Source organism: Thunnus thynnus, chromosome 1 (genome assembly GCF_963924715.1).
Source record: "Thunnus thynnus chromosome 1, fThuThy2.1, whole genome shotgun sequence".
Taxonomy (NCBI): domain Eukaryota; kingdom Metazoa; phylum Chordata; class Actinopteri; order Scombriformes; family Scombridae; genus Thunnus; species Thunnus thynnus.
The window spans coordinates 40,510,286-40,537,785 of record NC_089517.1 but is presented as its reverse complement, the minus strand read 5'-3'; the positions used below and the strand labels follow the sequence as shown (position 1 = coordinate 40,537,785).

Genomic DNA, 27,500 nt, shown 5'->3' with positions numbered 1-27,500 from the left:
ACACACAGCCCTGCAGGTTTTCCTTTTTTCCTTCTAAAGAGGAGGTTTCAATTATTGCGTATGTCCCAGTTAAGAGCATATGTAAAGAATTTATTTACATAGATTGTCAAAAGTGCTGGTGGTCTTTCGCCTGGGTGGTGTTAAGTAACTTTGGGGGTGCAGCTCAGTTCTCAACGTCATGCTACTGTGGTTAATGACTGTGCGCAGGGAGAATGTGCAGAAAGTCAGAGCAGTTTGAACTGTCTGCTAGCAAACAGAATGACACCACAGGACAGAGTCACCAGTTCTGCAGCTGGACAGTTTGTTTAACCATGTCTTTCTGCCCAAAAGAGAGGTTTGACAGTGATTTGTCATTTCTCTTTGCTTCACACTCACAGTTATGAATGAGTGATGATCTGCTGCCATTTTAGCCGATGTGTCAATGTCCACTGGGCACATAAGCAGAGAGAGAGGGTCTTGTTTCTGGTGTCTTTACATGTATATGTTAGAACTAAATTTGTATCTCTAAAATGTAAATGCACTTGTGAATGTATATAAAGGACTATAATTAATGACAATTGACTTAAAACTACCATATTGACCCAAATATAAGACGACCCTGATTATAAGACAACCCCCCCTTTTTCAAGACTCATTTTTGGAAAAAGATTTACAACATGTGAGTAAAAAGCAAATAAGAGTATTTTAATCCAACACTTTTATTGCACTACAGTAACGTAACGAGTGTAGTTAGTTGTCGTCAATTCGAGTACTTCAACTGGTTCACTGTGTCTGCTCTGCTCCGTGGAGCACACACACAGCGCTCAGCCCCACCCGCAGTGAAACAGAGGAGTGAAGAGAGACTCAGCACAGCCATAAATGACAACAAAATGCAGTAGGGCATGTTTATTTACGTTATTTACCAAATTTATGTGCACTTGTTTCAACTCAGTGTGAGACTCTATTGTGTTTTGCTGTCATTTATGGTCGCACTGAGTCTCTCCCCTCTCTTCTGTTTCACCGTGGCCGGGACTGCCGCTCCACACACATATGAACCTCAGCAGAGCAGAGAATAGACAGTGGAGTAGTCGAGTTGATGACAACACTCATTATGTTACTGTTACTCAGTTGTTGGTTAACTTTTGAGCCACTTTGTTCCATCACTGTGTCTCTCCATCTTTCAGGCCCCCCAGCACTGTGGGATGGTTGTGAGGGACAGTAGCTCAGGGGGGAGCACTTTTTTTTACAAATTTTTTGCACCATCTGTTGTTGTGAATGTATATTGAAATTTAAAAGTCTAGATCCCGTACATAAGATGACTCCATTTTTTCAGACATATTTACAGGAAAAAAAATTCAAACCAATATGGTAATTATTTATGAAGCATTTAACTTGATGACTTTATCTTCATAGAGGTTTATAGCAAAACAAGTTCTACTGTTTTCTTCTGTCACATCTTCCACATCCTCTGTGAAACGGAACAAATAATACCATGTTCTTTATCCTGTTCATGTCAGGAAATATGCTTTTCAAGAAATAAAGATCTGACATTGTGCTGTGTAGTCATTAGAACAAGTAAAGTACAGCCACATGTATGTGTCAACACAGACAACAGGCTCAGATCAAGGCAAGCGATGCGGGATAGGGGAGAACAGGGTAAACAGAGCCAGATGTTAATTTAAGTCAGTGTAAGCTACAAAACAAGGTCATAAACTTAGCATAATTGTGGATCTGAGCCACTGTGTGAAACAGTTTTGTCAAAGTGGAGGTAGTGGGGTAAAACGTGCCAGTGATGTTGGGGCAAGTTGAGTCAATGGCTCAATTTACCCCCAAAACTATTTTCTGATATTCTAGAGGCTAGAGACAGTGTTCATGTCTGATCCCTGTTACAAGTGCTACAATGTTGATGAATAAATACCTAATTGTTGACTAATGTTAAATTTAAGCCACAAACAAACATGCTGTACATACAGACAAATTAAAGGAAAAGCCGACATAAAGTGTCTCAGTAAGGTGTTGGGCCACCAAATGCTGCCCGAACAGCTTCAATACACTTTGGCATTGATTCTACAAGTCTCTGAACTCTTCTGGAGGGATGAACACTATTCTTCAAAAAGATATTTCCTCATTTGGTGTTTTGATGGTGGTGGTGGAGAGCGCTGTCTGACACCTCAGTCCAAAATCTGCCATAGGTGTTCAGTTGGGATGAAATCTGGTGACTGTGAAGGCCATAGCATATGAGTCATATCATTTTCATACTCATCAAACCATTCCGTGACCCCTCATGCCCTACGGATCTGGGCATTGTCATCCTGGAGGAGACCACTCCCATCAGGATAGAAATGTTTCATCACAGGATAAAGGTGATCACTCAGAACAACTTTGTATTGATTTGCAGTGACCCTTCCCTCTAAGGGGACTAGTGGACCCAAACCATGCCAGCAAAATGCCCCCCACAGCATAACAGAGCCCCTAGACACCCACACTGTAGGGGTCAAGCATTCAGACCTGTACCAGTTTTTCCTTTAATTTGTCACCTGTCTGTATACACAAAAGCACATTTACACACACATTCTTTCTGTAACTAACACGCAAAGATCACAGTTTAATCTTTACTGAAAGTGTTTCGGTAACATGTTGAACAACAAGACACAAACATATGATTTTACTTAAAAGTACAAGTTTTTGTACAGTTAAATTGATGGCATTAATAAAGTTCAAAATTATTTTTAATTTTATAATTAATTTGTTTGATTTTGTGTAATTTTTATATCAGTATATAATGGTAGCACTATTTACCCCATCTCCATGCTCATTTTACCCCTACCTTGGGGTAAGTTGTGCCATTGGACTAACTTTTTTTGATGGCTCATTGTTCTAAAACCATAATAATTAGATAACTTGTTTTAATTTCCATGGGTACACAACAACCTGAGGTATATATAGTAACTATTATTTGAAACAAATACACTTTCATTTTGCAGTAAAATCATCGAATGTAAAAAGCGGCTCATGTTACCCCGTTCTCCCCTACTCTGGAGGAAGCACTACAACTTACAAGGTGAGGGTCACGTGACAAAGGGAGACAGCTGAAGACATCTGTAGGCTACCTTTCAATAGCCTTGCTACATAGGTTAACATTCAAGATTCAAGATTTAGTTTATCGTCATTTTCTTGTGTACTTTCATACACAAAAAATAAAATGCTGTTCCTCCCATCCCACAGCAGTGCAACAACAACAGAAAGGATAAAGCTGTATATCTAAAAATTCCCTTAAAAATGATAAAAACATATAAATCCCAGGAGACAAAAAGAACAGTTAGCAGCACAGTGCATTTAAGAGAGAAACTGCATGTCTCCGTTTGATGTTGACAGCTGGTGCATGTCAACGAGTGACCAGCACTGATGGGGAGGTTATATAATCCAGTTTGCTGTCCAGAGAATGAACATTAGGCAGCATAATTGTTGGAACTGCCAGTTTGTATGGGTTAGCAGTTAGCCTAGCTTGCACTCCGTCACGCCTGCCCCACTTCCGCATCCTGTCGTACTGCTTTCAATGTTTCCTCTCCTGCACAGCTGCAGGCAAGGCAGTGGTCTCCTTTTGGCCCACTGGGTGTAAAAGACAATCGTGCTCAGCTGATTTGGCTCTCCCATCCAGTGTCTCTTGTGGCAAAAGTCTTTACAAATAGCAGGAGGAGATAGGTGCCATTTCAGCATGTTGGGTGGATATTCTTCCTAAAAATATGGCCAATCTGTATAGATTGGATTTACATATGACTGAGGTCCAACCACAAAGTTGTGGCAACATGTTCTGTGTGCATTTACGCTTCAATTAATATGTTTTTTTATCTAAATAAGATGCTCAGATACAGATCAAACCAGGTGGAAATGGGGTCAATGAAAGCTAATATCACGTTTACATTTTGACTTGCATCAAATGTAATGAATGTATGACAGCTGTGCCTCAGAGAGAGTCTAAAACAGTTATTTACTGAGAAGTTACTAAAGCAAGCAGACCTGCAGCAAATACTTTTAATTCAGGTCTCTAGCTGTGTTATGTGGCTCTTTGACTTCACTGAATGGTTCTGCCTCCAGAACAGTGCTCTGCTCAGAGAAATGTTTGGACAACTAAAACTTCAATCTGCAACTATTTAAACTTTTACATGACAATTTCCAGCTCGTCTGTAATACTTTTGACTGGATCTTGTGCCCAGTTATGTTCCACACTACAAAAACTGCCATACTTCAAGACCCACTTTGCTTTGCCTTGACAAAAAAATCCTCACTGTGAATTCCTCTTACTACAAAAAAGTATAATCTTGGCAAAGATATGCCAGGGGTTAGGAAAATGTGCACATTACTAATGTAACAGAGCAGAAAGAGGGGTTTACTCTGTGTTTGATAGTATTAACAGCAAGAGGCTTAGCAGGTTCCAACAAGAATTTAGCAGAAAGGAGATACATATTAAATAAAGAAACATCTGTATTCCACACAGCCTCTCTTACAACACACTGGAGCTGAATGAACATCAAAGGATAGCAGATAACAGTAAATGCTGCTGTGAAACCTATGATTTATTAGCAGTGCTTCGCTGGGATGTTCAATGGGCCCATTTCAGCTGGTAGGGTGGAGAGGTAGACAGTAGTTCATTCACACAGCTCACTGTGAGCTTTTTCAGGGTTTTTGAGGTGAGCGCAAGGAACATTCCCCATATTCTTAAAAAAAAAAAAAAAAAAAAATCACACCAGTCTTATCCGCTGTAATTTGACCCACATGTATGAAGCAATTTCTCTGCCAAAACGATTCAAGCATAAAAATCCTATTTGTACTTGCAAAGTACTACTTTCAAAACTGTGAGAACCATTTTCAGGAGTGTAACAAGATAGAAAAGTTCAACAACTTGTTCCCGAATTCAACAAGGTGTTGGCTGATCAGTTTCAAAACACTGCACATCAGCACTGAAACTCTCATCGGTTAGGTGAATATAAGAGCCTTTTTGGAGGTCAGACATAAACAGACAGTCCCTCATTGCAAAGAATAACTGTGTGCACAAGAACAGTAAGTACAACCTGGATGTTTGTTTCCAACCTGTCTGATCATCTGACTGCTCGTGTTTCTTGATCTGTATGATTTCCTTTAGTGATGTCACTGCGTTCCCCAATCTCAGCTATTAACTTAATGAGCACAATGCTGTTACTGAGCTTGCTGAATGATGAAGTGTACTATGATATTCTTTTGTGGGTCTCAAACCTTCTTTACTCTTTGATTATTGACAGATGCTTGTGTGGATTAAAAAAAAAAGCCTTCATTTAGCTGAGAGGAAACATAGCTGCTACTGAACACAACAGGATCAGGGACTGTATGTTTGAACACTTCACACCTCATTTAACTTTGAAATAATTATTTACACCTTGAAAAGTAGCACTGTGCATCACATCCATCATATGTTATGTGGTAAACATCTCATTGTAAGTGGCATCAGTAAACCTTGATATCAGTGTGACCATAATCCCATATCCCATGCCATCCAGTCTCGCTCCCCCTGTCACTCACCTTTTAAAGTCCCACAGTAGTTGGACTGGTCAGAGCTGCTCTTGGCGGAGCGACGGTGTCGCAGCAGCCGGTGTTTAAGTCCAGAGAATGACTGTGATGGATCGTTTTCAACCAGTGGCTGGATGAACATGCTGTCCTCCCCGATCAGGACAAGCCCACTCTGTGACCAAACAGAGAAATACAGGATGAAACTGTAGTGAGCTCCATGGGGAATGGCTAACATTAATAGCTAGTATATGGTGAATGGAGAGTATTTAATGTAAATATAATGTAACCAGCAGCAACAACATGATTTAAGTAATAGGGATTTAAAGCACCAACCATTAGCCACATGACTCTGATTGAACCCAAAGACATTTATTGTCATCTCTCTCTCCCTTTATTTCCAGTCATTTCTCCACTGTTTACCCACAAATAATGGTATACAATGCTCCAAAAGGAGGCCAGAAAAGCAACAGTCTACATTGTTTTCTTATTATTATCACTAATTGAACACAACAATGATTCTCTCATCAGTCAGTTCATGAAAGGTTTTCCATCCCGATTCCATTGTTTATAGTATACACAAAGTGCATTGTATGGCACTTAAAATTCCTTTTGTACTTGTAAGAAATTATTACAGGGCATTTGGTCTTTTCTGAGATGTCCTTGGAACTGTTGCACTACATTTTGTTGTATTTTTTATAAACTATGAATAGCATCATTTATGTTGTACAATGTGATGCATTTGCAGTGTGCAAGCATGAGCACAATATCATCAAAACACAGTTTTGTAAGTGTCCGTTAGGCTTTTTGCTATAAAAATCCTTCTCACATGTTGATATGTAGTTTGCATTACAGCTGAGCAGCCCTAACCCAGAAACACATTGACAACAAAGATCAAGATCAAGATGATAGACAGTATGATAGAATTGAAGGGCAGCATAGCTCTACACTTTATATGCTATGCAAACTAACAGCAGGAGGGCACTAATGGAAAATGTGAGATAATGATCATAAGCATTAACACACCAATATTTTACCCATAGTGTATCAAATACAACACAGCAACCTTGTGCTTCAGATTTTTGTTTGATTTTTGTTTTCCATCCAAGAATCAGATGAAAGCAGAGAACATGCCTCTGCTACATCTGACGCATCTGTGAAAATCACTTCACAGCACCTTAACAGCTGGGACAAAAGATGGCTCCTATGGAAACATCCAGCCACCTTTTGTTGAAGACAATCACCATGACCTGAGGTTAAGGAAAAATATCAACAGAGGCAGTGGGTTGACACTCAAAAAAATCAATTATGAAACAAATTTCGAATGTTTACTGAGCAACAACAGACTGGCAGATAGATATGAGAGGCCCAGACTGACTAGATGTGAATGAACACTGACTTAGACACATTACTTCTGATAGCTGAAAACACAGACATTTCTAGAGAATGATATACACATACAGAGTATTAATGTAACTGGCAACATATGCTTGGTTTATGGGAGGACACAGTGAAGTCATGGGTTGTTCAGCCACAAAGATCATACAGTACATACCGTATATCAATCTAGCAAATAGCACATTGTGAAAACAAATGACTGAATTAAATTGGCTATCATGCTTTCTATAATCATGGTTGTCAAAATGCTATGTAAACTGCTGAATTATTGAAAGGAATAATACAACATTTTGGAGCATACAGTAAAGTATGTATGTACTCACAAACTGCTATTAACCAAAAACCAAGCACTATGCCATGTGAGGACTGCCAGCTGCTCCAGAATGCCAATAGAAATATCACCAATCTTGAAGAAGATGTTTGTAGACAGCAACAGTGATCCTAGAGATGCTTGGCTACAAGATGAACACCATGACCCACAAAGAACATTACCCTCCATGGAGAAGGAGGCTGGAGGCCAAGATCAAGGCAACACAGAGAGAAGTTAGTTAACTCTCAGAGCTACAGAAAGGTGTGGGGACGAAAGGGATACCCAGGAAGTACAACAAGCTGTCTACACCGGAGGCACTGGAGACTGCCAAGCAAAGGCTCACAGCTCTGGCTACCCGCCTGAAGAGATACACAGGAGAAGCAGAAGCCAGGAGAATAAATAGGATGTTCTCCACTGAACCATCCAAAGTGTACTCTCAGTGGCAAGGTAATAACACGAGAACAGATCCTCCCAGGGCTGAGACTGAACAATACTGGAAGAGCATATGGGAGAAGGAGGCATCACATAACACCAATGCTCAGTGGCTAGTGGATCTAAGAGCAGACCAAAGCAATCTCCCAGAACAAGATCCAGTAACCGTTACAATGGCAGACATCCAAGAATGAGTGTCAGGTATGAAAAGCTGGACAGCACTGGGCCCGGACATGATCCACACCTACTGGCTAAACAAACTGACTGCACTCTATGAACGCCTGGCAGCACAAATGAACCAGCTGCTGATTGATGGGATGCACCCAGAGTGGTTAACCCAAGGGCGGACAGTCCTGATCATGAAGGACCCCCAGAAGGGCACAATCCCATCCAACTACCGGCCAATATCCTGCCTCTGTACAACATGGAAGCTCCTGTAAGGCATCATAGCGGCTAAGATGAATAGGTACATGGCCCAATACGTGAGCAGGGCCCAGAAAGGAACTGGTAGTAATACCAGGGGTGCTAAGCACCAGTTACTGGTTGATAGAGCAGTTACCCAAGACTGCAAGACCAGGCAGACCAACCTGTGCACCGCCTCGATTGACTACAAGAGGGCCTATGACTCAATGCCACACACATGGATACTGGAATGCTTGGAAATGTACAACATCAACAGGACACTAAGAGCCTTCATCAAGAACTCAATGGGGCTGTGGAAAACGACTCTGGAGGCCAACTCAAAGCCAATTGCACAAGTTACCATCAAGTGCGGTATATACCAAGGTGATGCACTATCCCCGCTGCTGTTCTGCATAGGCCTGAACCCCCTCAGCCAGATCATCTCAAAGAGTGGCTAGGGGTACTGGTTCTGAAGTGGAACAACCATCAGTCACCTCCTCTACATGGATGACATCAAGCTGTATGCCAGGAATGAGCGAGACATGGACTCACTGATCCACCTCACCAGGATCTACAGCAACGACATCGGTATGTCATTCGGACTAGATAAGTGTGGTCAGATGGTATCGAAGAGAGGGAAGATGATCAGGACCAAGGGGGTTGAGCTACCAGAAGGCAGCATTGCAGATGTTCAGGACAGCTACAAATACCTTGGGATCCCGCAGGCAAATGGGAACCTTGAGGAGGCTGCAAGGAAGTCAGCCACAGCCAAATACCTACACAGAGTAAGGCAGGTCCTGAAAAGTTGGCTGAATGGGAAGAAGGAGGAACAAGATACAGACACGTATGCCCTGCCAGTCATCAGATACCCCCCTGGTATAATAAACTGGCCAAAGAAGGAGATAAAGGCCACTGATATCAAGGTTCACCTTCCAGCAGGACAATGACCCTAAGCACTAGGGATGTGCAGAGGGCCCGGTATTTGTATTTGTATCTGTATTTGTTGTGGCAGCAAAATTATTTGTGTTTGTATTCGAATAAAAGTGGAAAGAGGCTTAAAAATCCTGTTGTTGTTTTTATTACATTTTTAATTTTAGAAAATTTAATTGTTACAGTAAGTGTTCAAGAAGTGTTCCCTTGGGAGCATTTCGTGTGTGTCAGTAGCTCAGCTTTATCTCTGGGGAATACTCCAACTCCAGGAGTGATGTCCAAATTAGGAAATGTGCGTCATGTAGCAGGTGGATGTGACTCCCCTTGTTGAGACCTGCAGATAGACATAACAGTGGAGCAGAGGACAGAGACTGAGATAATGATGTAACCGATCTGCGCGCTGGTATTTGACATGTTTTTTTTTTTCGTCTTGTGAACAAATCATTTTAAATATATTTGTATGAAACAAATATTCGGAAAGAAAAACACTATTTGTGCTTTGCCAAATAACATATTTGTATTTGGGCACACCCCTATTAAAACACTGCCAAGACAACACAGGAGTGGCTTAGGGACAACTCTGAATTTCCTTGAGCAGCCCAGCCAGAGCCCTGACTTGAACCCAATCAAACATCTCTCCTCTTCATATTGCTCTCATATACAAAGTTGCTTTAGATGTTTCTCATATAAAATAATTCAATGCATATTGAGTGCTCCTTAACCCTTGGGCTATTTTGGCCATTTTTGTATTCTTTTGAATTTGCCTTTATATATCACATTAAAAAATGTTTACCATGCCAATGTTTGGTATCTTTTTTTTCAGCACAACATCGCCTATACCATATGACCTGACAATTATTTTTTCACTTTCACATACTATATAAACACACTGGACCCAAAAAACACAAAAAATACATAAAATCCGATTTGAAAATTGTACTATTATTACTATAAAAAACACAAACATGTTCAAGGAAACATTTTTAAGGTTGCAAATGATAACACAGGTTGCAAATGTGAACATATAATAGTAAGACCGAGATAAAATCAAACTATATACAACTGTTAACAACAAAAAGCAAGTGTGGCCATAGGTGTTTCTTTTTAGCTGTCCCACTCTTCAAAACAGTTGATGTAAACAATTAGACTCAGAACTATATGACAGGCCTTGCATTCCCAGAGTGTGAGGGGTTCCCAAATAATGCAAATATAACATGTAAAGTTAACACTGAGGTAAAATCAAACTATATACAACTATTTACAACAAAAAGCAAGTGTGACCATAGGTGTTTTTTTGTTGTTATTGTTGCTTTTTAATCTGTGCCACTCCTTGAAACAGTTTCTGTCAACAATGACACAAGGCAAGGCAAGTTTATTTGTATAGCAGATTTCAACAAGGCAATTCAAAGTGCTTTACATAGAGCATAAAAGGCATCAAAACAGAATATAAAAGCAACACAAGTAAAAAGACATAAAAACAATTAAAAAGTGTTTGAAAAATTTGGAAATAAAAAGAAGCCAAAAGGAAATAAGACAGATAAAACAAGAAAATAAAAGTTACAGTGCAGTGTAAAATATTAACCCTCAAATTTGGTTTAATAAAAGGCAGCAACAAACAGAAAAGTCTTCAGCTGTGATGTAAAAGAACTGAGAGTTGCAGCAGACCTGCAGTTTTCTGGGAGTTTGTTCCAGATATGTGGAGCATAAAAACTGAACACTGCTTCTCCATGTTTAGTTTTTAATCTGGAGACAGAAAGCAGACCTGTCCCAGATGACCTGAGAGGTCTAGATGGTTCATAATGTAGCAGCAGATCAGAAATGTATTTTGGTCCTAAACCATTCAGTGCTTTATAAATCAACAGCAGTATTTTAAAATCAATTCTTTGACGGACAGGAAGTCGGTGTAAAGATCTGAGAACTAGAGTTATATGATCCACTTTCTTGGTCTTAGTGAGGAAGAGAAAGTCTGAATAAATATTTCACTGGTGTTTTCAGTGATATACCGATTTGTGATTACCTCTGTTTGAACATTTGTGTGCATGGAGATAACACTCTCAAAGAAAACACAGGAATGATCAGAGAGAGCAACATCAGTCACCACAACCTTAGAAATGTTCAGACCCTTAGAGATTAAGTCCAGAGTGTGCCTGTGTGTGGGCTCCGTCACATGCTGGGTCAGTCCATAGTTATCAAGAACATAACACAGTTCTTTAGTCCCTCTGTCCTGGGGGTTATCAACATGGATGTTAAAATCACCTACAATAACTATATAGTCAAAGTCAATACAGACAATGGACAACAGTTCAGCAAAGACATCAAAAAAGGTAGCACAGTATTTAGGTGACCTGTAGATATTTAGAAATATAGCTTAAGTGGAGGAATTCAACTGAAGAGCCACATATTAAAAAGAATCAAAGTTTCCATAACACATCTGTTTGCATTGGAGGGAATCATTAAACAAAATGGCAACTCCACCCCCTTTCTTATGCACTCTAGCTTCACTCATAAAACTGAAGTTGGGATAAGAACAGCTGCTTTGTTATCTTGGTCTAACCAAGTTTCAGTTAAAAACTTAAACTCAAGATTGTACTCGATGATAAAACCATTGATTAAAAATGTTTTTCCTGACAACAACCTAACATTTAATAAAGCTAAATTTAATGTGTTAAAAATCTTATCTACCCAGTTTTTTAGACAAGCTGTAGCTGACGAGGAATGGATGCTAAATTTGATAAATATGCAGAACCAGTGGAGTGCTTCCTGTTTCTTAACAGATTCACCATTCTTTTCCTGTTACCTATTAAGACAGGAATTGAGCAAGCTACCAGCACACTGGGCCCCAGTTTTTCCTGGGAAGAGACATGAGTGCCATTAGCCTTGCAGCCTGGACCCAGCACATATCAGTTAGTACTTGTATTTTGTAGACAAATAACTGGATGTGCTGTGCTTTTATCAGGCTGGGGAGAGAGAGGATGATTCTGCAGCCGTCGTGGAGGGGGGGAGGGGGCAGGCCATCGGTGGAAGTGGACGCCAAGGGGGGTTTAGGGGAGAGAAAATGGGAGCAGGGCGGGATGTAAGTTTGGTCCCTGCAGTGACCAGCTCCTTCATCTGGTCAGTGAACTCCAAGAGGGGGGAGGAGGGAGAAAGGGTGACTGGAGAAGAGAGTGACCTGGATAGGGTTTGGGGGGTGAAGGGGGTGAATCCTCAAAGGTGGATGTTGGTGATGGGGGTGGAGACTCCTCCTCTTGACTCTGATGATGGTCATGTTTAAAGCTCTCTTCAGGCGGAGGCTGAGGTGGCTCTCTTTCAAGGTTTCTGCCATGTTTTGTTATGTCTTCCTTGTGTTTTGATTCCTCTTGTCTCTTGACCTTAGCAGAGGGAGCAGATGGGTGACGTAGGAAGTGAAATAAATTAGAGATAAACAATTTTACTCCTGACTTGTTTGGGAAAAGTCCATCTGCCTTAAAAAGATGTCTGCGATCCCAGAAAAAGTTGAAATTGTCAATGAAGTGCAGTGAATGGACAGCAGTTGAAAGCCATGTATTCAGTGCCAACAATCTGCTGAATCTTGCGACTCGTTCTCTGACTGGCGGTAGAGGGCCACTGATAAACACCTCAGCATTCAGAGAGCTGACTGTGTTCAACAGATCACTAAAGTCTCATTTCAGCACCCCAGACTGTTGTTTCACAACATCATTGGTCCCTATGTGCAGTATGATGTTTTTCACATTGGGATGTGCAGCCATGATATGGAGGATTCTCTCAGTCATGTCAGAGACCATGTCCTTGGGAAAGCAGAGTATTTTGGTGTTTTTACTGCACATGCTTCTTAAATCTTTTATAGCACAGTCACCCAAAATCAGAGAGGCCCAGTCGTTAGTTTTCCCTGCAGCCTCTTATTTTCAGATTTACTCTCAGTTCTTACCCTGCTGTGTGAAGATGAGAGGTTATCCATGTCATCAGACGGAGATCAAGGGGCCTGCAGCAGTGGAGCAAATCTGTTCTCCAGTTGCACACTCAGTAGGACACAGCCGTGGACAGCTGCGAAAGGGAGAACTAATATCAAACCTCCCCAACAACTAAGAACAGGGGTTGAAGAGCACCCTGCCTGGATGACAGTGCAGGCCATCCAGTCGCGTCACAAATCTCAGGGCGCTGGGCTCTGCCTATTACTCATCCTTCCAATTTCCCAGGAAATGATTTACTCTTAGGCTTTGCTCCAAGAGAGTTCCAGGGAGGACTACCACTTGTAGATTTACTATCTGGTTCACAGCCCTCCTGTTTCTTGGTAATCTTGGTGGTGCTTATTAGCCATGTGTTAGCATGCTCTTGTCCACTGTTTTGAATCCATGGTAATGTGGTGTCATTCCCACATAGTCCATTCCCTTCCACTTTCACTTCTAATTGGTGAGTTTTGGTTTCCAGCACTGTAATCTTCTGTAGAAGCTAAGTGCCATGTTTCCAGTCACTGCAGTAAAGTCTTATGCTGCTGGTAGGCTTCACTCATGTCGTACTGAGGAGGTCATAAAAATGTTGAAATATAGCTAATAGAAACAAAAAAAATGATTAGTCCCAGTGATTTATAATTATCCAGGAGCCGCTGCTCATGTATCACAGAAGAAAAACAAGAATATCAGCAGAAAAATGTAAGCAGAGGCGAGAGCAAGCAGGAAAGCATCTGCACTGTGAGAAAGCAGGGGGCAGAGTCTTGACACAGAGGGCTACATCACAGGCCTTACATTTCCAGGGGGTGAGGTTCCTTTTTTTCCCACTTGTAGGTAGAGCTGGCAGGTCCTGTGGCCTTGTGTGGCTTTCTGACTGGCATCCATAGCTGTGGCAATGGCAACAGGAACATGGTCAGCTCTCCTGTTGATGGCAGCTCCTGTCTTGTCCACTCCACACAGCTGGTACACCAGTTCAACAAGGAAGTTCTTGTGCACCATGTGCTGTGCCTGTTGTGTTTTGCTGATGTCACAGAACAAGGTGTAGGCATTTGTCATGGCAATATCCACAAAATGCAAGAACAAGGTGCGATACCAGCGAGCAGTTTTGTGGTGGGTGGAATAATATTGGATCAGCTGGTCAGATAGATCAACCCCACCCATGTACTTATTGTAGGCAATGATGGGGGTGGGGCAGGGAATGTCTCTCACTGCCCAGTGTCCATCTCCACCCTTCACTCTTCTCTGGCCCACCTCCCCAGAAATTGCTAGATGGATTGTGGAGCACACTGCCACCTTCCGTGTGTCCATCCACTTCACGAAGACGAGGGGGTCCTCTGATCCATCTCACACTGCCTCTGCTTGACTTCCTGTTGAGGGCATTCTCTCTCCCACTGGGACACCCTTCCCTGTTGTCCCTGTATGTGCCACAGGCTCCAAATTGCATGCTGGCCAAGTCGATTAGCAGTTTGGCACTGGTATAGAAATTGACCATATAAATATGGTATCCGGTTCCAAGATATCTGAATGCTAGCTGAATGAGGTCCATGACAGCATCATATGACAGTCCATGCACACCTAGTGTGTGTGATTTGCCGTGATACACATTAAAGTTGATTGTGTAGCCATTACTTGACTCAGCCAACACAAAAAGTTTGATCCCCCATTTCGTTGGTTTGTTCTTCATGTACTGTGTCATGCCAGTTTTGGCCTTCGTTGCAACCATCCTCTCATCAACTGCCAGTTCCCTCCTTGGGTGGTAATGAGCCTGGCAGGCAGTGCGAATTTCTTCAACTAGAGGCTTGAGTCTGAACAGCTTGTCATACCCTGGTGTTCCCTTCTTCCTTTCATTTTCAACATCCTCCTCTGGATCACTGAGGTGGATGTTCCACAGTATTGCCCTGAGTCTGTCTCTTGTCATGACAGTGGCTGGAAATGGCACAGACAAAATGTGGTTGTGTTTCCAGTAGTCTTGGAGATTTGGAAGCGACACCAACACTGTATAAATGAGGAGACCAAGGAAATGGTAGAGTTCCTCAGTGTTAAGGTCAACCCATTTGTATTTCTTGCCCATTTCCTTGTTTCTTACTGCATATTTGTTAGTATTTTTGCAGAGTGTCCTCATTGTGTCTGGGGAGAAATATAATTGGAAAAGGTCCATTGGTGAATGTGCTGAATCTGTGTTCAGCTGCCCCCTCCCATCTTGCATGCTTTTATGGATGTATAAATATGAAGATATACAGCACGCATAAATATGACTTTTATATCAGATTTATATCATCCTATCTCCGTTTTTGCGTGGTCTACCAACATCAAACAAAAACTACCTATACACATATAAAAAGAGAGTTTATGAAGTTTACACAAAGAGCAATAAACAAAAGCAATATATTTTCATAAGAAGTTTGTCTTACCCATCGTTGTGGATGAAAAAAGACAGATCGGAAATTTCATCCTTGCCGGCATCACTCTCCAAGTCTGACAATGAGGTGTCATCAGCCTCTTCTTCTTGGAAAAACAAGTTTATAGCTTGGCTTATGTTAAGCGTTTGTTTCATTTTTCCAACTCCAAATCTTCTGAAACTTATCTTACTATCCTCTCATGTCTCTCTGTTGCGCTCTTTCTCTCTTCGCTCCTTGCTCCCACTCTCTCTCTTTCACTTCTCTTTTCTTGCATGCTTTTACACACTTGTAAATATGAAGATATAAAATAAAGTCTGCCCCATCCCATCTTGCATGCTTTCACGCACTTGTAAATATGAAGATCTTTCTCTCTTGCTTTTCTCTTGCCTCCCTCTCCCGAATAAATGTAGCGTCTTTCCCATTCTTTCTCGCATGCTGTTACGCATGAGTAAATATGATTTTTATATTGGCATATCTCCGGTTTTACTTGGTCTATCAACACCAAACAGATCCAGTGACTGTGAGTTCAAATCCTGCTTAGGGCAGAACTCAGTTGAGTTGAAGGTGAAACAATGCAGACGCACACAGGTGCTGTCAATCTGCTGATTGAGACTGCAAAACACAGTCCTTGTGATAAAACCTCTTTTTCTCAGTTTTAAACTATTGATCACCTCAAACCTTAAGGTTTCATTTACAATTCAAATTTGTCTTCATCTCAAAAACACAAAAAAAAATATTCATACAAAAACAACATCAGATACTGGCATGCATACAGACATGCACATAATAGTCAAGAAAACTTTCTGTCTGAAAAATTGCAACCCATATACTTCATGCAATTGAAAGTCTTAACACCAAAATCTGACCTGGCATTGTTGTGTCACGGTGCATGGCAGATCTGACTTACAAACATGAGGGTGTAGGTTCAATTCCACCTGTGGGTGATTTTACTCTTGGTAGATTTTTCAATAGTATTCAGCTTCCAGTAACGAAATCTAAAATCAGTTTTAAGCAATCATACACTATTTCTACAGAAATTGCATTTTACATTGTCATCTTCATCAAGCCTTTACATTGCATTTTTTATTGGGACAGTGTATAGTTTTTAACATAAAAGATGCACTGCACCAGAGTTAGCTCAAAGCTAATTTACATCCCCAGTCCCCCACAATCAAAACATACAACAGCACAACAATGAACAGTACAAAGCAAAAAGTACACAGAACACACCATACAAAATACAAAGCTATGCACAACAGCACACCACCTACACCAACAATGTCAATTAGAAATTAATAATGTAAACTTGTCAAATTAAAAGCAAGACTACCTGCGCTAATGAGAAGACCATAGATGAAGTTTAGACTCAGTGGTCACACAGCTAATTGATCTTTAGTAGATTTTTTAATTTGGCCTTGAATGTATTGATTGAACTACAGTTCTTCATATCATCAGGTAGGACATTCCACTGAGTTGTGGTTTTTACAGAGAAAGCTGACTGTCAAATGCAGTGCAACAAAATGGCATGGTACAATCTTGTATAGAGGATATTCTGGAGGATCTAATAGAACTGAGTGAGTGTGCACAAAGGAACACAGTGGAGGAGGGGTCAGACCATTTAAAATTTTATAAATTAGGCACAAATTTGAGAATAATCTAAAATTCTCAAAGTTCAGTAAATTGTATGTCTCCAGTACCCTACAGTAATGGAAACACACTGGCTTTTTGTCCAGAGTTCTTAGAGTTAGGGGACTCAAGAGGTTTTATGACTATTTCTCCAGCCTGACCCCAACATGTGATGCAATAAGATATATGGGAAAGAATCATAGCATGCATAAATATCTTGGCTGCATCCAAAGAGAGAGAGTTTCTAATATGTCTAAAATTTGCTATGTTGTACTTTATGGTTTTAACCATTTTTAACATGTTTCTTAAAGTTCAAATTTGGATCCAGTGTCACACCAGGATATTTAAAAGCAGTAACTATGTAATTTTTTTCACTTTTGATGAAAATATCAGCGTTAGGAGGTTGTACCATAGTTTTAGAGAAAAACATACCTTTTGTCTTGTTTACATTTAGACTCAGACATGATTGATCAAACCAATGTGTGATCTTTTCCAATGCAATTGTTAGCAGCAGCTAACTCGGCTGTTTTTGCTTGTGTGTACACAACAGTGTCATCTGCATACATTTGTAGTTCTACATCATGACACTGTCGAGGGAGATCATTAATATATAGGCTAAATAATAGGGGGCCTAACACTGACCCTTGTGGAACAGCCATTGTGCACTTCATGTTACTGGACAGTGTGTCACCAACTTTAACATACTGTATCCTATTAGATAAATATGAAGACATCCATGCCAGTGCTCTTTAGAGACTTTTCTAGTTATTATTCCACATTCTGTACGTTTATTGGCCCATTTCAACAGCTGCATACTTTGTGCTATAAAAACCATTCAAATGTAAATCTATGCAGCTCATTCAGGAGATGTGTGCTTGTTTTTTTCTCAATTGTGATATGTTCCTCTGATTCTATATGAATTTTTAAATATCAAAATGTATAATGGCAGTCTATTGAGAGGAACTGTCTTGGAACCTGTCAACTGAATTGGAACCTTTATCACTTTGAGAATCAACTGCTCAGACGTCCCTTATCCTACAGATCCCATTTCAACTTTAAACTGTTCACAAAACTTTGGGTTTTCAGTTCTCAGATTGTGTTGTGATATCTTTCATACTTTTGGCACAATTTATGTCCAAGGTGAGGGCTTTTAAAGCTTTTTACAGATCTCACCAGTGTGCCATTTGATCAAGCTGACTGGACAGCACAGATATTTTTAGACCAGAAAACAGAGAACAGGTCTCATTCCCACAGTTTTAACTTCTCTAGCGCAGGGTTAGGGTTAAAATACAACACCTGACAATCTTCCTGTTTGACTTAGGGTATGGCTCCAAGAGGCTTTTTTTAAGTCTGGAGATAGTACATCTACCTACCAAATTTCGTACATCTACATCAAATATAAAGATGGGGGCTTTGAATTTGAAATTTTCTAAGGTGCGTCCTCGAGCCATTTTGCCACACCCAAACCCAAGACCCATATCAGATATCAAGTTACATCACTTTTGCTGCATGTGCAAAGTTTCCTGAGTTCAATTGTGATACTAATCGAAATACTTACTAGATCAAACATAGATGCAAACTTCCATGAGTTTTCAAGCATCTTAAAGACCTCAAACATGTTCGTAAAATGAAAACTGATGGACAAAATTAAGAATGGCTAACTTCCTGTCTGGCAAAAAAATCCAAAAAATATGTATTATGGCCAGAATGATGACAGCCATGATCCCACTGAATTTCATGAACATCGAAGCAACTTTGTCGCAACATGGCCCTACCTTTGGGGGTCGCTATGGAGCCTGTTGGCCATGCCCGAGCCCAGTCACTACAGAACTTTGCAATTTTCTAATGTGTGTGCAAATTTTCATGAGCTTTAGAGCATGGCGTAGTATACTAAAATAATAATCTCTACAAAAACAATAGGTTCCTGGCACTTTCAGTGCCAGGGAACATTGTGCTTAAGCCCTAATAAATACAGACACAAATTAAAGCTGCGTTGAACGGGCCTTCGTGCCTTTGCGCATGTCGGGCCGCAGCGCAGTCGAAGGGCTTCTGTCACAGGCATGTAGATGTCTTCAGACCTGGGCTGTTTTCAGACAGTGCAAGAAGGAGATAAACATCACTTCCTTTGTCCACTGTTTTGCCTGCTGCTGGGGCTCCTTTGCTGCAATTTTGTAGGGGGCGCTATTCAGCCAGTTTGCATCACTCATGGAATAATGTCATGTGAACGTGTTCAGGCCGGGACTCTTATCAAACATGCAAAGTTTGGGGCAGACTGGAGCATTTGCACAAAAGTTATAGCAATTTCCTCTGTCATGGCGAAACATCAAAACTCAATGCCACGCCACGGCCACACGCTTCAACGATAGCTAAATTATAGCATATTAGGCACATTACCGCCACCCTCTGCTTCGGACTGTAGTCCAAATATTAAATCCTACAAATCAATCCTGTCTGTCTAATAAACTCAAAAAAACCCCAAAAGTGCTACTCCACCCACTTGGCAGGTTCATTAAAGTTTTAATGCTGAGCTCTGGAACTCTAGTCTTTCTGAGTTCTTCCCTCATTTATTGTCTTTTTTGATCATCACAATCTATGTTATGTTATGTATCTATATTAATCATACAATCTATGCTTGCATGTGTAATAGTTTCATCAGCCAAGTGGGAAAAAATATGTGCATATATCGGCAATCACCAAAAATGATAGTCAAAAAGTAATCGTGTTAAATAACCGTGATGTCAATATTGAGCAAAAATAATTGTGATTATGCTTTTTGCCATAATCAAGCACCCCTAAAGAAAACATAAATTTTGATTTATATACAAACACACACAAAGCATTTAAATATGTATGTGATAAATTGTTGTCTTTAATAAACAGTTACTCGAACATTTTTCAGTGTGCTCCTAATTTTTTTCATTTAGGAACACATGTACTCCTTGACAAAAAAGTAAGCATTGAACACTGCTGTCAGATGTGTAGAGACAATAAGTAACTGCAGCTGGACACAGAAAAATACTCATATATTTGAATGGAGAGTGTGACCGAACCATTACGTGCTTGGGCCCTAATAAAGGAAAAACTGCGGTACATAACTACAAATTTTAGTTTCGATTTTATTTTTCTGCAGCACTTTATCACTAAACTGTCACTCTCACTCCATGTTTTCCCTTCCCCTCATAGGTCATCCCCACTACTGAATTATACATATAATACAATAATTATTGTAAAATAAATGATAATAACATCAAACTTCATACAAAGTTTGTATATAATATACTGTATGTATATAGACCTTTCTGCTGTATCCTTCAAAAATGGGCTCCGTTTAACCGTGACACCCATCCCCCCACTTTCTTCCCTCTCTCTCCCTCTCAGCTGGAGAGAAGGATTTCAGAACAGTCTTCTAGTGGAAATATCTTCATAAATCCCATGACTATGGCCAAATCTTACATTAAAAATCATATTTTAGTAGGAATTTTCAATGCGAATCCATTGATACAGGTTTGAAAGTGGTTAGACTTATAGTTTAGACGTCAGACACCCCAGTTTGGCACAAAGTCCATGCCCAGAGATTGCCTCCCCATTGGTTTACATTGTAAGATGTGGCACTCCAACTTTCGGGGCTTACAAAATCTAAACCATTCGAGTTATTACAAAGTTTTTAATAACTTTTGGTCAGCACAGTGTGATAAGTCATGTAGAAGTTTGAAGCCAATACCATTAACGCCCTAGGAGAAGATAGCGTTTATTCAAGGTCCAAAATTGGCACAAAGTCATACTTTCGTGGATGAATTGTGGACTTCCTGTTGGATTTAGGTCAGGGGTGTCAGTGTATGATTTGTAGGTCTTGATGAGACGAATAATTGAGTTTTGGTTTGATCTTGAACGACATTCCTACGGGCTATGGAGGCCATTTTAGTGACATAGGTGGCGCTATAGAGCGCATTTTGGCACTTTGGGGATAATTTTTACATTTTATCAAATTTTTCACCCGACCTGATGTGCTTGCCAAGTTTGGTGAGCATGTTTAGGGGGTCAAATTTAGGGTTGAAGTGGCGGATTAATAAAGAAAGAAAGAAAGAAAGAAAGAAAGAAAGAAAGAAAGAAAGAAAGAAAGAAAGAAACAGAACAGATACAAGAGGGTCTTTGCCCCTTTGGGGCAAGCAGCGTTGTTCGGGACCTCGCACTCTGGCCCGTCGGGATCAGATCAATTTGCTTTTTAAAAGTGAGGGATATTTCTTACAAGTATGGTGTGCTTTTATTTTGAAAGTTTGATTGACATGTGTACTGTCAGGTGTGTAGAGACCATAAGTAACTGCTGCTGGACACAGAAAAATACTCATATATTTGAATGGAGAGTGTGAGCGAATCCATATCTTTTTGGACATTTACTGCTTCCACATAATTTTAGATACAGACTTCAATTGAACTTTAAATGAGTTACGAGACTTTGACCTACAAATCTTGAATTTACATGTTTTTTCTATCTTTTACTGTTTTTGAGATATTAGAGTTTGAGTTTTAAAGTCTTTTCTTGCTCCTCCTGTGATTTTATAATGAGTGTGTATTGCGGAATGTTTCACAGCACTGAGGGAGTGACATCACCAGGAGCAGTTGGAGAGGAGGATTTTTGAGAACACTTCTTGTGAAATCTCCTCATAAATCCCATTACTTTGGCCAAATCTTACTTTAAAAATCATATTTTAGTAGGAAATTTTGTGGCAAATCCATTGATACAGGTTTGAAAGTGGTCAGACTTATAGTTTAGTCGTCAGAAGCCACTGTTTGACATAAAGTTCATGCCTCCCTATTGTTTTACATTGTAAGGGTAATGTGGCACTGCAACTCTGAGGGCTTATTAAATCCAAACCATTCGAGTTATTACAAAGTTTTTAACAACTTTTTTTCAGCACAGTGTCATAAGTTATCTATTAAAGTTTGAAGCCAACACCATTACCAAATTTTTCACCAGACCTGATGTGCGTGCCAAATTTGGTGAGTCAAATTTACATCTGAAGTGGCATAATAATAAAGAAAGAAAGAAACAAACAAACAAACACACGAAAAACAATAGGGTTTTACAGTAGTCCTCTGCCTTTTGGGCTCAGTCCCTAATAATAAATAATAGAAACGCATTCTGCCAGTAGAAACAAGCCCTTTGCCTCTGAGCAGAACACAGTACACAGTATAAATACAGAATGCAGGTTTTTATTCATGTGCATGTGTTTGTTCAACATGTAACAGGCTGCTCTCTGGCAGTGATAATTGTGATCCTTACAATACCCGTACCCCCTGATTGATTAAGACCGGGAGTCCCTTCCTCCCCTCTGTTAAGTTGACCTTTGATCTTGTCTGTGTCACACTGTCAAGGCCTGAATGCAAATGCCTCCTCCCTTCCTCTCTTTGATCTGATTACAATTCCTTTACCCACAACTGTATTTGCATACAGTCTGATCACTGCCCCTCAGCCCACTGTAAAACTATCCCTCTGCTCTGGATCAATCTCAGACTCGCTCTGTGTCAGTAAGCTCACCATATTCTGGAATACTAATAAAATCAAAAAAGCAAAAGGCATGTCCATGCTCTCACAAGAGATAACTGCTGTATGAATGATGACTTTACAAAATCATGCTGCACTTGATTACTTATTGGCCTCTCAAAGAGGAACTTGTGCCGTCATTGGAACTGAATGTTGAACATTTGTGCTTGACCACGGTGTCACCATACAAAAGATAGCTCCCCCCACGGTTGAATATCCATGTTTAGATTACCCAAGAGTGTTTTGTTTCAAGGAAATTAGTGTCTAGTATATTGTCAAGTTCAGTGACTTGATTTTTTTTTACTATTTTTTGAGTATTTGCTTAAACAGACTTTTTACATACTGGATTTTTAATGTCATTATAACATTTGTAATATACACATTTGAAAACTTTGTTGACCTTGTGAGTAACAGAATGATTTCAGAGGACAGAAAGTTGCACTTTTATAGCTAGTCTTTTATAGCTAGAGGGGACATGGTAGAATGTTTTCAGAAATTATAAGAATTGGAAACACTGAAAAGAAAACATTCTTATTTACTGTGTTAAGTTGATGCTAGAGGTCTTCCAAGGTCCATTTGGTTCTAAGGTATCAAGACCTGACCTAAGACCCGAGTTTGACTGGGTCAAACGGGTCTCGGGTCTGCATGTCAGTGTCACTAATACCCGAGTGGACCCGAACGGACCCAAGTGTGGGGTGGTATCAGCTCTGATCATGTAATATGTCACAATCACTGTGGGAGAAAACGGTGTGTTTTGGATGAGAGTAGAATGTGAACTGTGAAGAAGTTAAAGGAAAAAGAGAACAAGGAAGTAAAACCAACTGGAACATCAGTTATTTGCTTCTGTTTTATGCAAATACTTGACAAAAATTGATTGCATTAATTGATAGTACATCAGGCTGCTGATGGTGTTTTTTATTCTTTCTCCGTTTGGGTCAACCGCATTTAAGATCTCGGGTCTGTTCTGTTCAGGTCTGTTCAGATCAGTTCTGGCTGTGCTCGGGTCCCTCTCAGGTAGAGTACCTTTTTTTTGAAAATGAATTTATGCATGTCGGGTTCGGTTCAGTTTTCCATAGGTCCATTTTGGGTTGGACCCATGAAGACCTCTAGTTGATGCCCATGCAGTCCAAACATTTTCTGCTGTTGCTATTTCGCATCAAAAGCTTCTCACTGGTGAACCACTGTGTGGCTTTATTATGAAGCATGTACAGGAAATTCAAAACTGACTGCGCTATTGGTCAGTAAATACTGGTCTACACAGCAAAATAGTTTGTGCTGTTTTGTCAGCAGAATTTAAATATTGCAAAGGAGGATTGGTAAAAGAGGAAACGGCCACAGTGAGCTGATAGATGAAGAGCTGCAGGCAACAGGCTCTTTTACTACAGTTTGTGCAAACCAGTGCACATGTGTCATTAAGGGTAAACAACTTATTTTGTTCCGCTGTCCTGTTTGAGGGAAAACCATTTGCACTGTGCATCACAGATACAATTGCAGCAGTTCTCTATTCAGTGTTGGCATTTCTGCCATATGGAAGAAGGCCATTAGATTTCTGTAAACATGGTATGCAAAATCCCTGCGCACAATTAAAGAATAAAGTAAATATATTTGTTCCTGTTCAACAGTTAACAATATATAATTGTCACTTAAGGAGTTGGTTCTGTATTCATTTATTGAAATGTAAAAGTGTGGCTTGAAAGTTTACAGCATTACTTGAATAACTGTAATCTAATTTTACTGGAAAAATGTCTGGTGCTGTGATCCAATACACAATAACATAAAGTTACTGTATTTTATTTTACAATTACATATAGTGGTTGACCGATATTTTTTCAATGATCGATGCCAATTTTAGAGAGGAAGGCGGCTGATAGTTGATATATAATGCCAATTTCATGTTGTTTTTTTGCATCTGATAAAATACTACATTTTAATAACAATAATAATAATAATAATAATAATGATAACAACAAATGAGACACAAAATTGCTTAACTTTAATGAACATTTATTTAACATTAACACTAATTATTATTATTATTGACTGCATTGTCTTGGTTTGCTTAAGTAGAGAGAGTTGCACTCTGCCTGTCTGTACTAACTAAATAAATGTCGTTAGGTGATCAAAAAATTCAACTTTGTAAAAAAAAAAAAGGGGGGGTATGAATGAAAAATAAATTAACTAATAAAAATAAAGTTTTAGTGCACTTAACAACAACATTTATCAGCAGATAGAAGCATTGCCTTGTTTCTGAGGTAGAACATTATGTTACTTCACTCGCACTACTCTGAGAGCCAGGGTTACACAAGAAACCTAAAGCTATTTTCTGTAGTTTGTGACTATATACTTTTTGTTACTGGACAAAAAAATATATTATTTATATTATATCCATTATATTCTATCACCTATATAAATGATGACACACAGTTGTATGTTTGTCTGTCCTCTGATAATATGTCCCATAAGCAAGCCGGTAAACTATATTGACAATATCAATGACTGAATGCTGAAATGTTTTACAGCTGAATAATAATTAGATGGAAATACTAGCAGTTGGTCCTCAAAGGCAGATTCTGTTGATAGTCTATAAAGCACTTAATGGTCTGGCTTCCCAGTATTACTAGCCTGTTCACTAACTAGTGTCCAACCAGACCCCTCATGTCATGAAGATCCAGGTCTTCAGAGGAAGCTTTTAGTTACTTTGGTCTTGCTCTCAGGAACAAACTTCCAGATTACCCAAAATCAGTCACTACTGTTTCCACATTAAAACTTAAAACCTTTGTTTCCTCAAGTCATGACTAGAGTAGAGTATGTGTTTTGGTTTGCTGTATTTCTTTATTTTTTAAACTTTGTTTTAAAGCTATAATATATACTTATTCCACATTAAAATCTCTAAAAACAGACAAACTAGACCTATGTTATATATTTTGTTGAGTTGTACTTACATTATCCCAAATGTTTCCAACAATTTTCAAACCCAGAGAAATCTGTAATTTGAATCAAGGTAACGGTCCGTTCCATTTGGTCACCTGTCAATAGTGTCATACCCCTCAACCAAAGAGTATACACACACAAGATGCATGCATTGGCATTGTGTTTGTCCACTACAATTGCGTCTATCAAAGAGTATACACCTACAAGATAATACATTGGCGTTGTGGCTGTCTGCCACAATGGTGTCTACCTACGTCTAAAGAGTATATGCATACATCAGCATTGTGGTTGTTCAACAGAAACTGTTATAAATTGATTTTTATTCAGTTTTAGGCCAGATTTTTATGATACATTTTTTAGACCATGCTAGTTTTTAACTATATCTTTCAACCAGATGAAGGATTTTAGTCATCAGACATCTGGATCATAAATTAGCAGAGAAACAAGCTGAGCAAATGTCAGCAGCAGCTCGGCTAGCAGCCCCTAATGGATGTCCTGTGCCTGCTGAACAGCGTCAGAGAATTTTTTTAATGTGAAACTGCTTTATTAAATGTTTTTACCTGTTTTAATCACCAGGTTGCTTTGTTTTGGAGAGGTGGAGACCTCTGCGGATAATTCAGGTCCTGGTAAAAACATCCTGAACGATGAATATTGGAGTAATCCTTACCTGAAAAAGCTGGTTGTTTAACGATGAAGACAACAAATCCCATGATCCCATGCTACTTCACACTCCGTCTTTTGTTATTGTTTTGATTGAGAGACCCCTAGCAGCTGAAATTACATATTGTGTGTTTAAAATGATTTTATCTTGCTGTTGCTGTCACGCTGATGGTAAGCACCTTGAACTACCATTGTGTATGAAAGGTACTATACAAATAAAATTGACTTGACTTGACTTAACATGGAGCATGGAAGTTTTATCTTATTTGTTTAATCCATACTTAAAAGGATATTGTCAACACTGACAAATATATAGAAAATTGCTAGCCATATCCTTTAAAAAGGAATACCAGGGTTTCCACCAGTGTATTGCAAGCCTGGCGGCCCACCTGGCCTGAGTTGACCCCCCACCGGGCCTAAGCATTGAGGGATTCCTTATTTTGGCTGTGATGATGTTGTAGCCATGATTTTTGGCAAAGGTGTGTATTTTTTATCCAATTTTGGAAATCCAACCCCAGATCCTACAGTAAGTCTATAATACACTGTGTAGAGACAATACTAACTATCAGCATGTTAGGGCCCTTTTAGGTCTCATTGAAAGCCATTAAAACCACATTTTTTGATCCCATGGCTGCTACTGCATAAATTCACGCTTTCTGTTTTATAAGACTTTCAAACTGAAGCCCTGGCTTCAGAATTTTAGTTTTTACTATTTTCCAGCCGACTGAGCCATTTTCTCTTTTTTTAACCCTTTGTGCAAAAGTATTTTAAGATGTTTTCTAAACTAATATGTGTTATACAAGTAGTGTAACTCCTTCAAGGAATAGCTAGCGAGTATGTGGTCGAGAGAGAGAGCGTATGTGTGACGGTGAGACTGCAGCGACTAGAGCAGATAGTATGAAGTTAGCAGCTGTGAACAGTACAGTGTGTGTACAGTTTAGGCTAATTGTTGGTGAATACATGCTACTACTCCTCAAGACCCAAGCTGAGCTCCCGTGTCTTGTTTGTCCCTGTCAAAAACAAGCATTGAGACATAAGAGCAGCTGGTCGCTGGTGTGTTTACACCAGAGAGCAGGAGGGAAGACAGACGTCTTGCTCTGCTACTCTGTGCTGCGACTCTGCTGTTGCTGCAAATGGTCATGGAGCAGACACTTTCAGTTTATAACTATATTATCCGTCATCTGACTAAGTATTGATAACATTCTTAGTATTTAACAAATTAGTGTTTTTTTATTTGATGAACACGGGAGCTGATACGTGATAATGAACTAAATGGGTTTTATTTCTATATAAAAAAGCAAAATGATGGTGGGGGTGGTGGCAAGTACCACCAAAAATCACTAATTGTTGTTTTGTATTTATGTACATGTTAAGCAATGGAGATAAAGCCTGTTGATGAGTGAATTTAA

General features: G+C 39.7%; 1 protein-coding gene across 6 annotated transcripts in view; it reads right to left on the bottom strand.

Moving 5' to 3' along the window:
• adamts17 (ADAM metallopeptidase with thrombospondin type 1 motif, 17) overlaps positions 1-27,500 on the bottom strand; it is a 417,430-nt gene that overhangs the window by 373,476 nt on the left and 16,454 nt on the right. For all 6 annotated transcript variants that reach the window (XM_067598186.1, XM_067598185.1, XM_067598187.1 and 3 more), the window contains exon 3: positions 5,533-5,692. In XM_067598186.1, the coding sequence (XP_067454287.1) occupies positions 5,533-5,692 (160 nt within the window). The remainder of the gene's footprint in view (positions 1-5,532; positions 5,693-27,500) is intronic.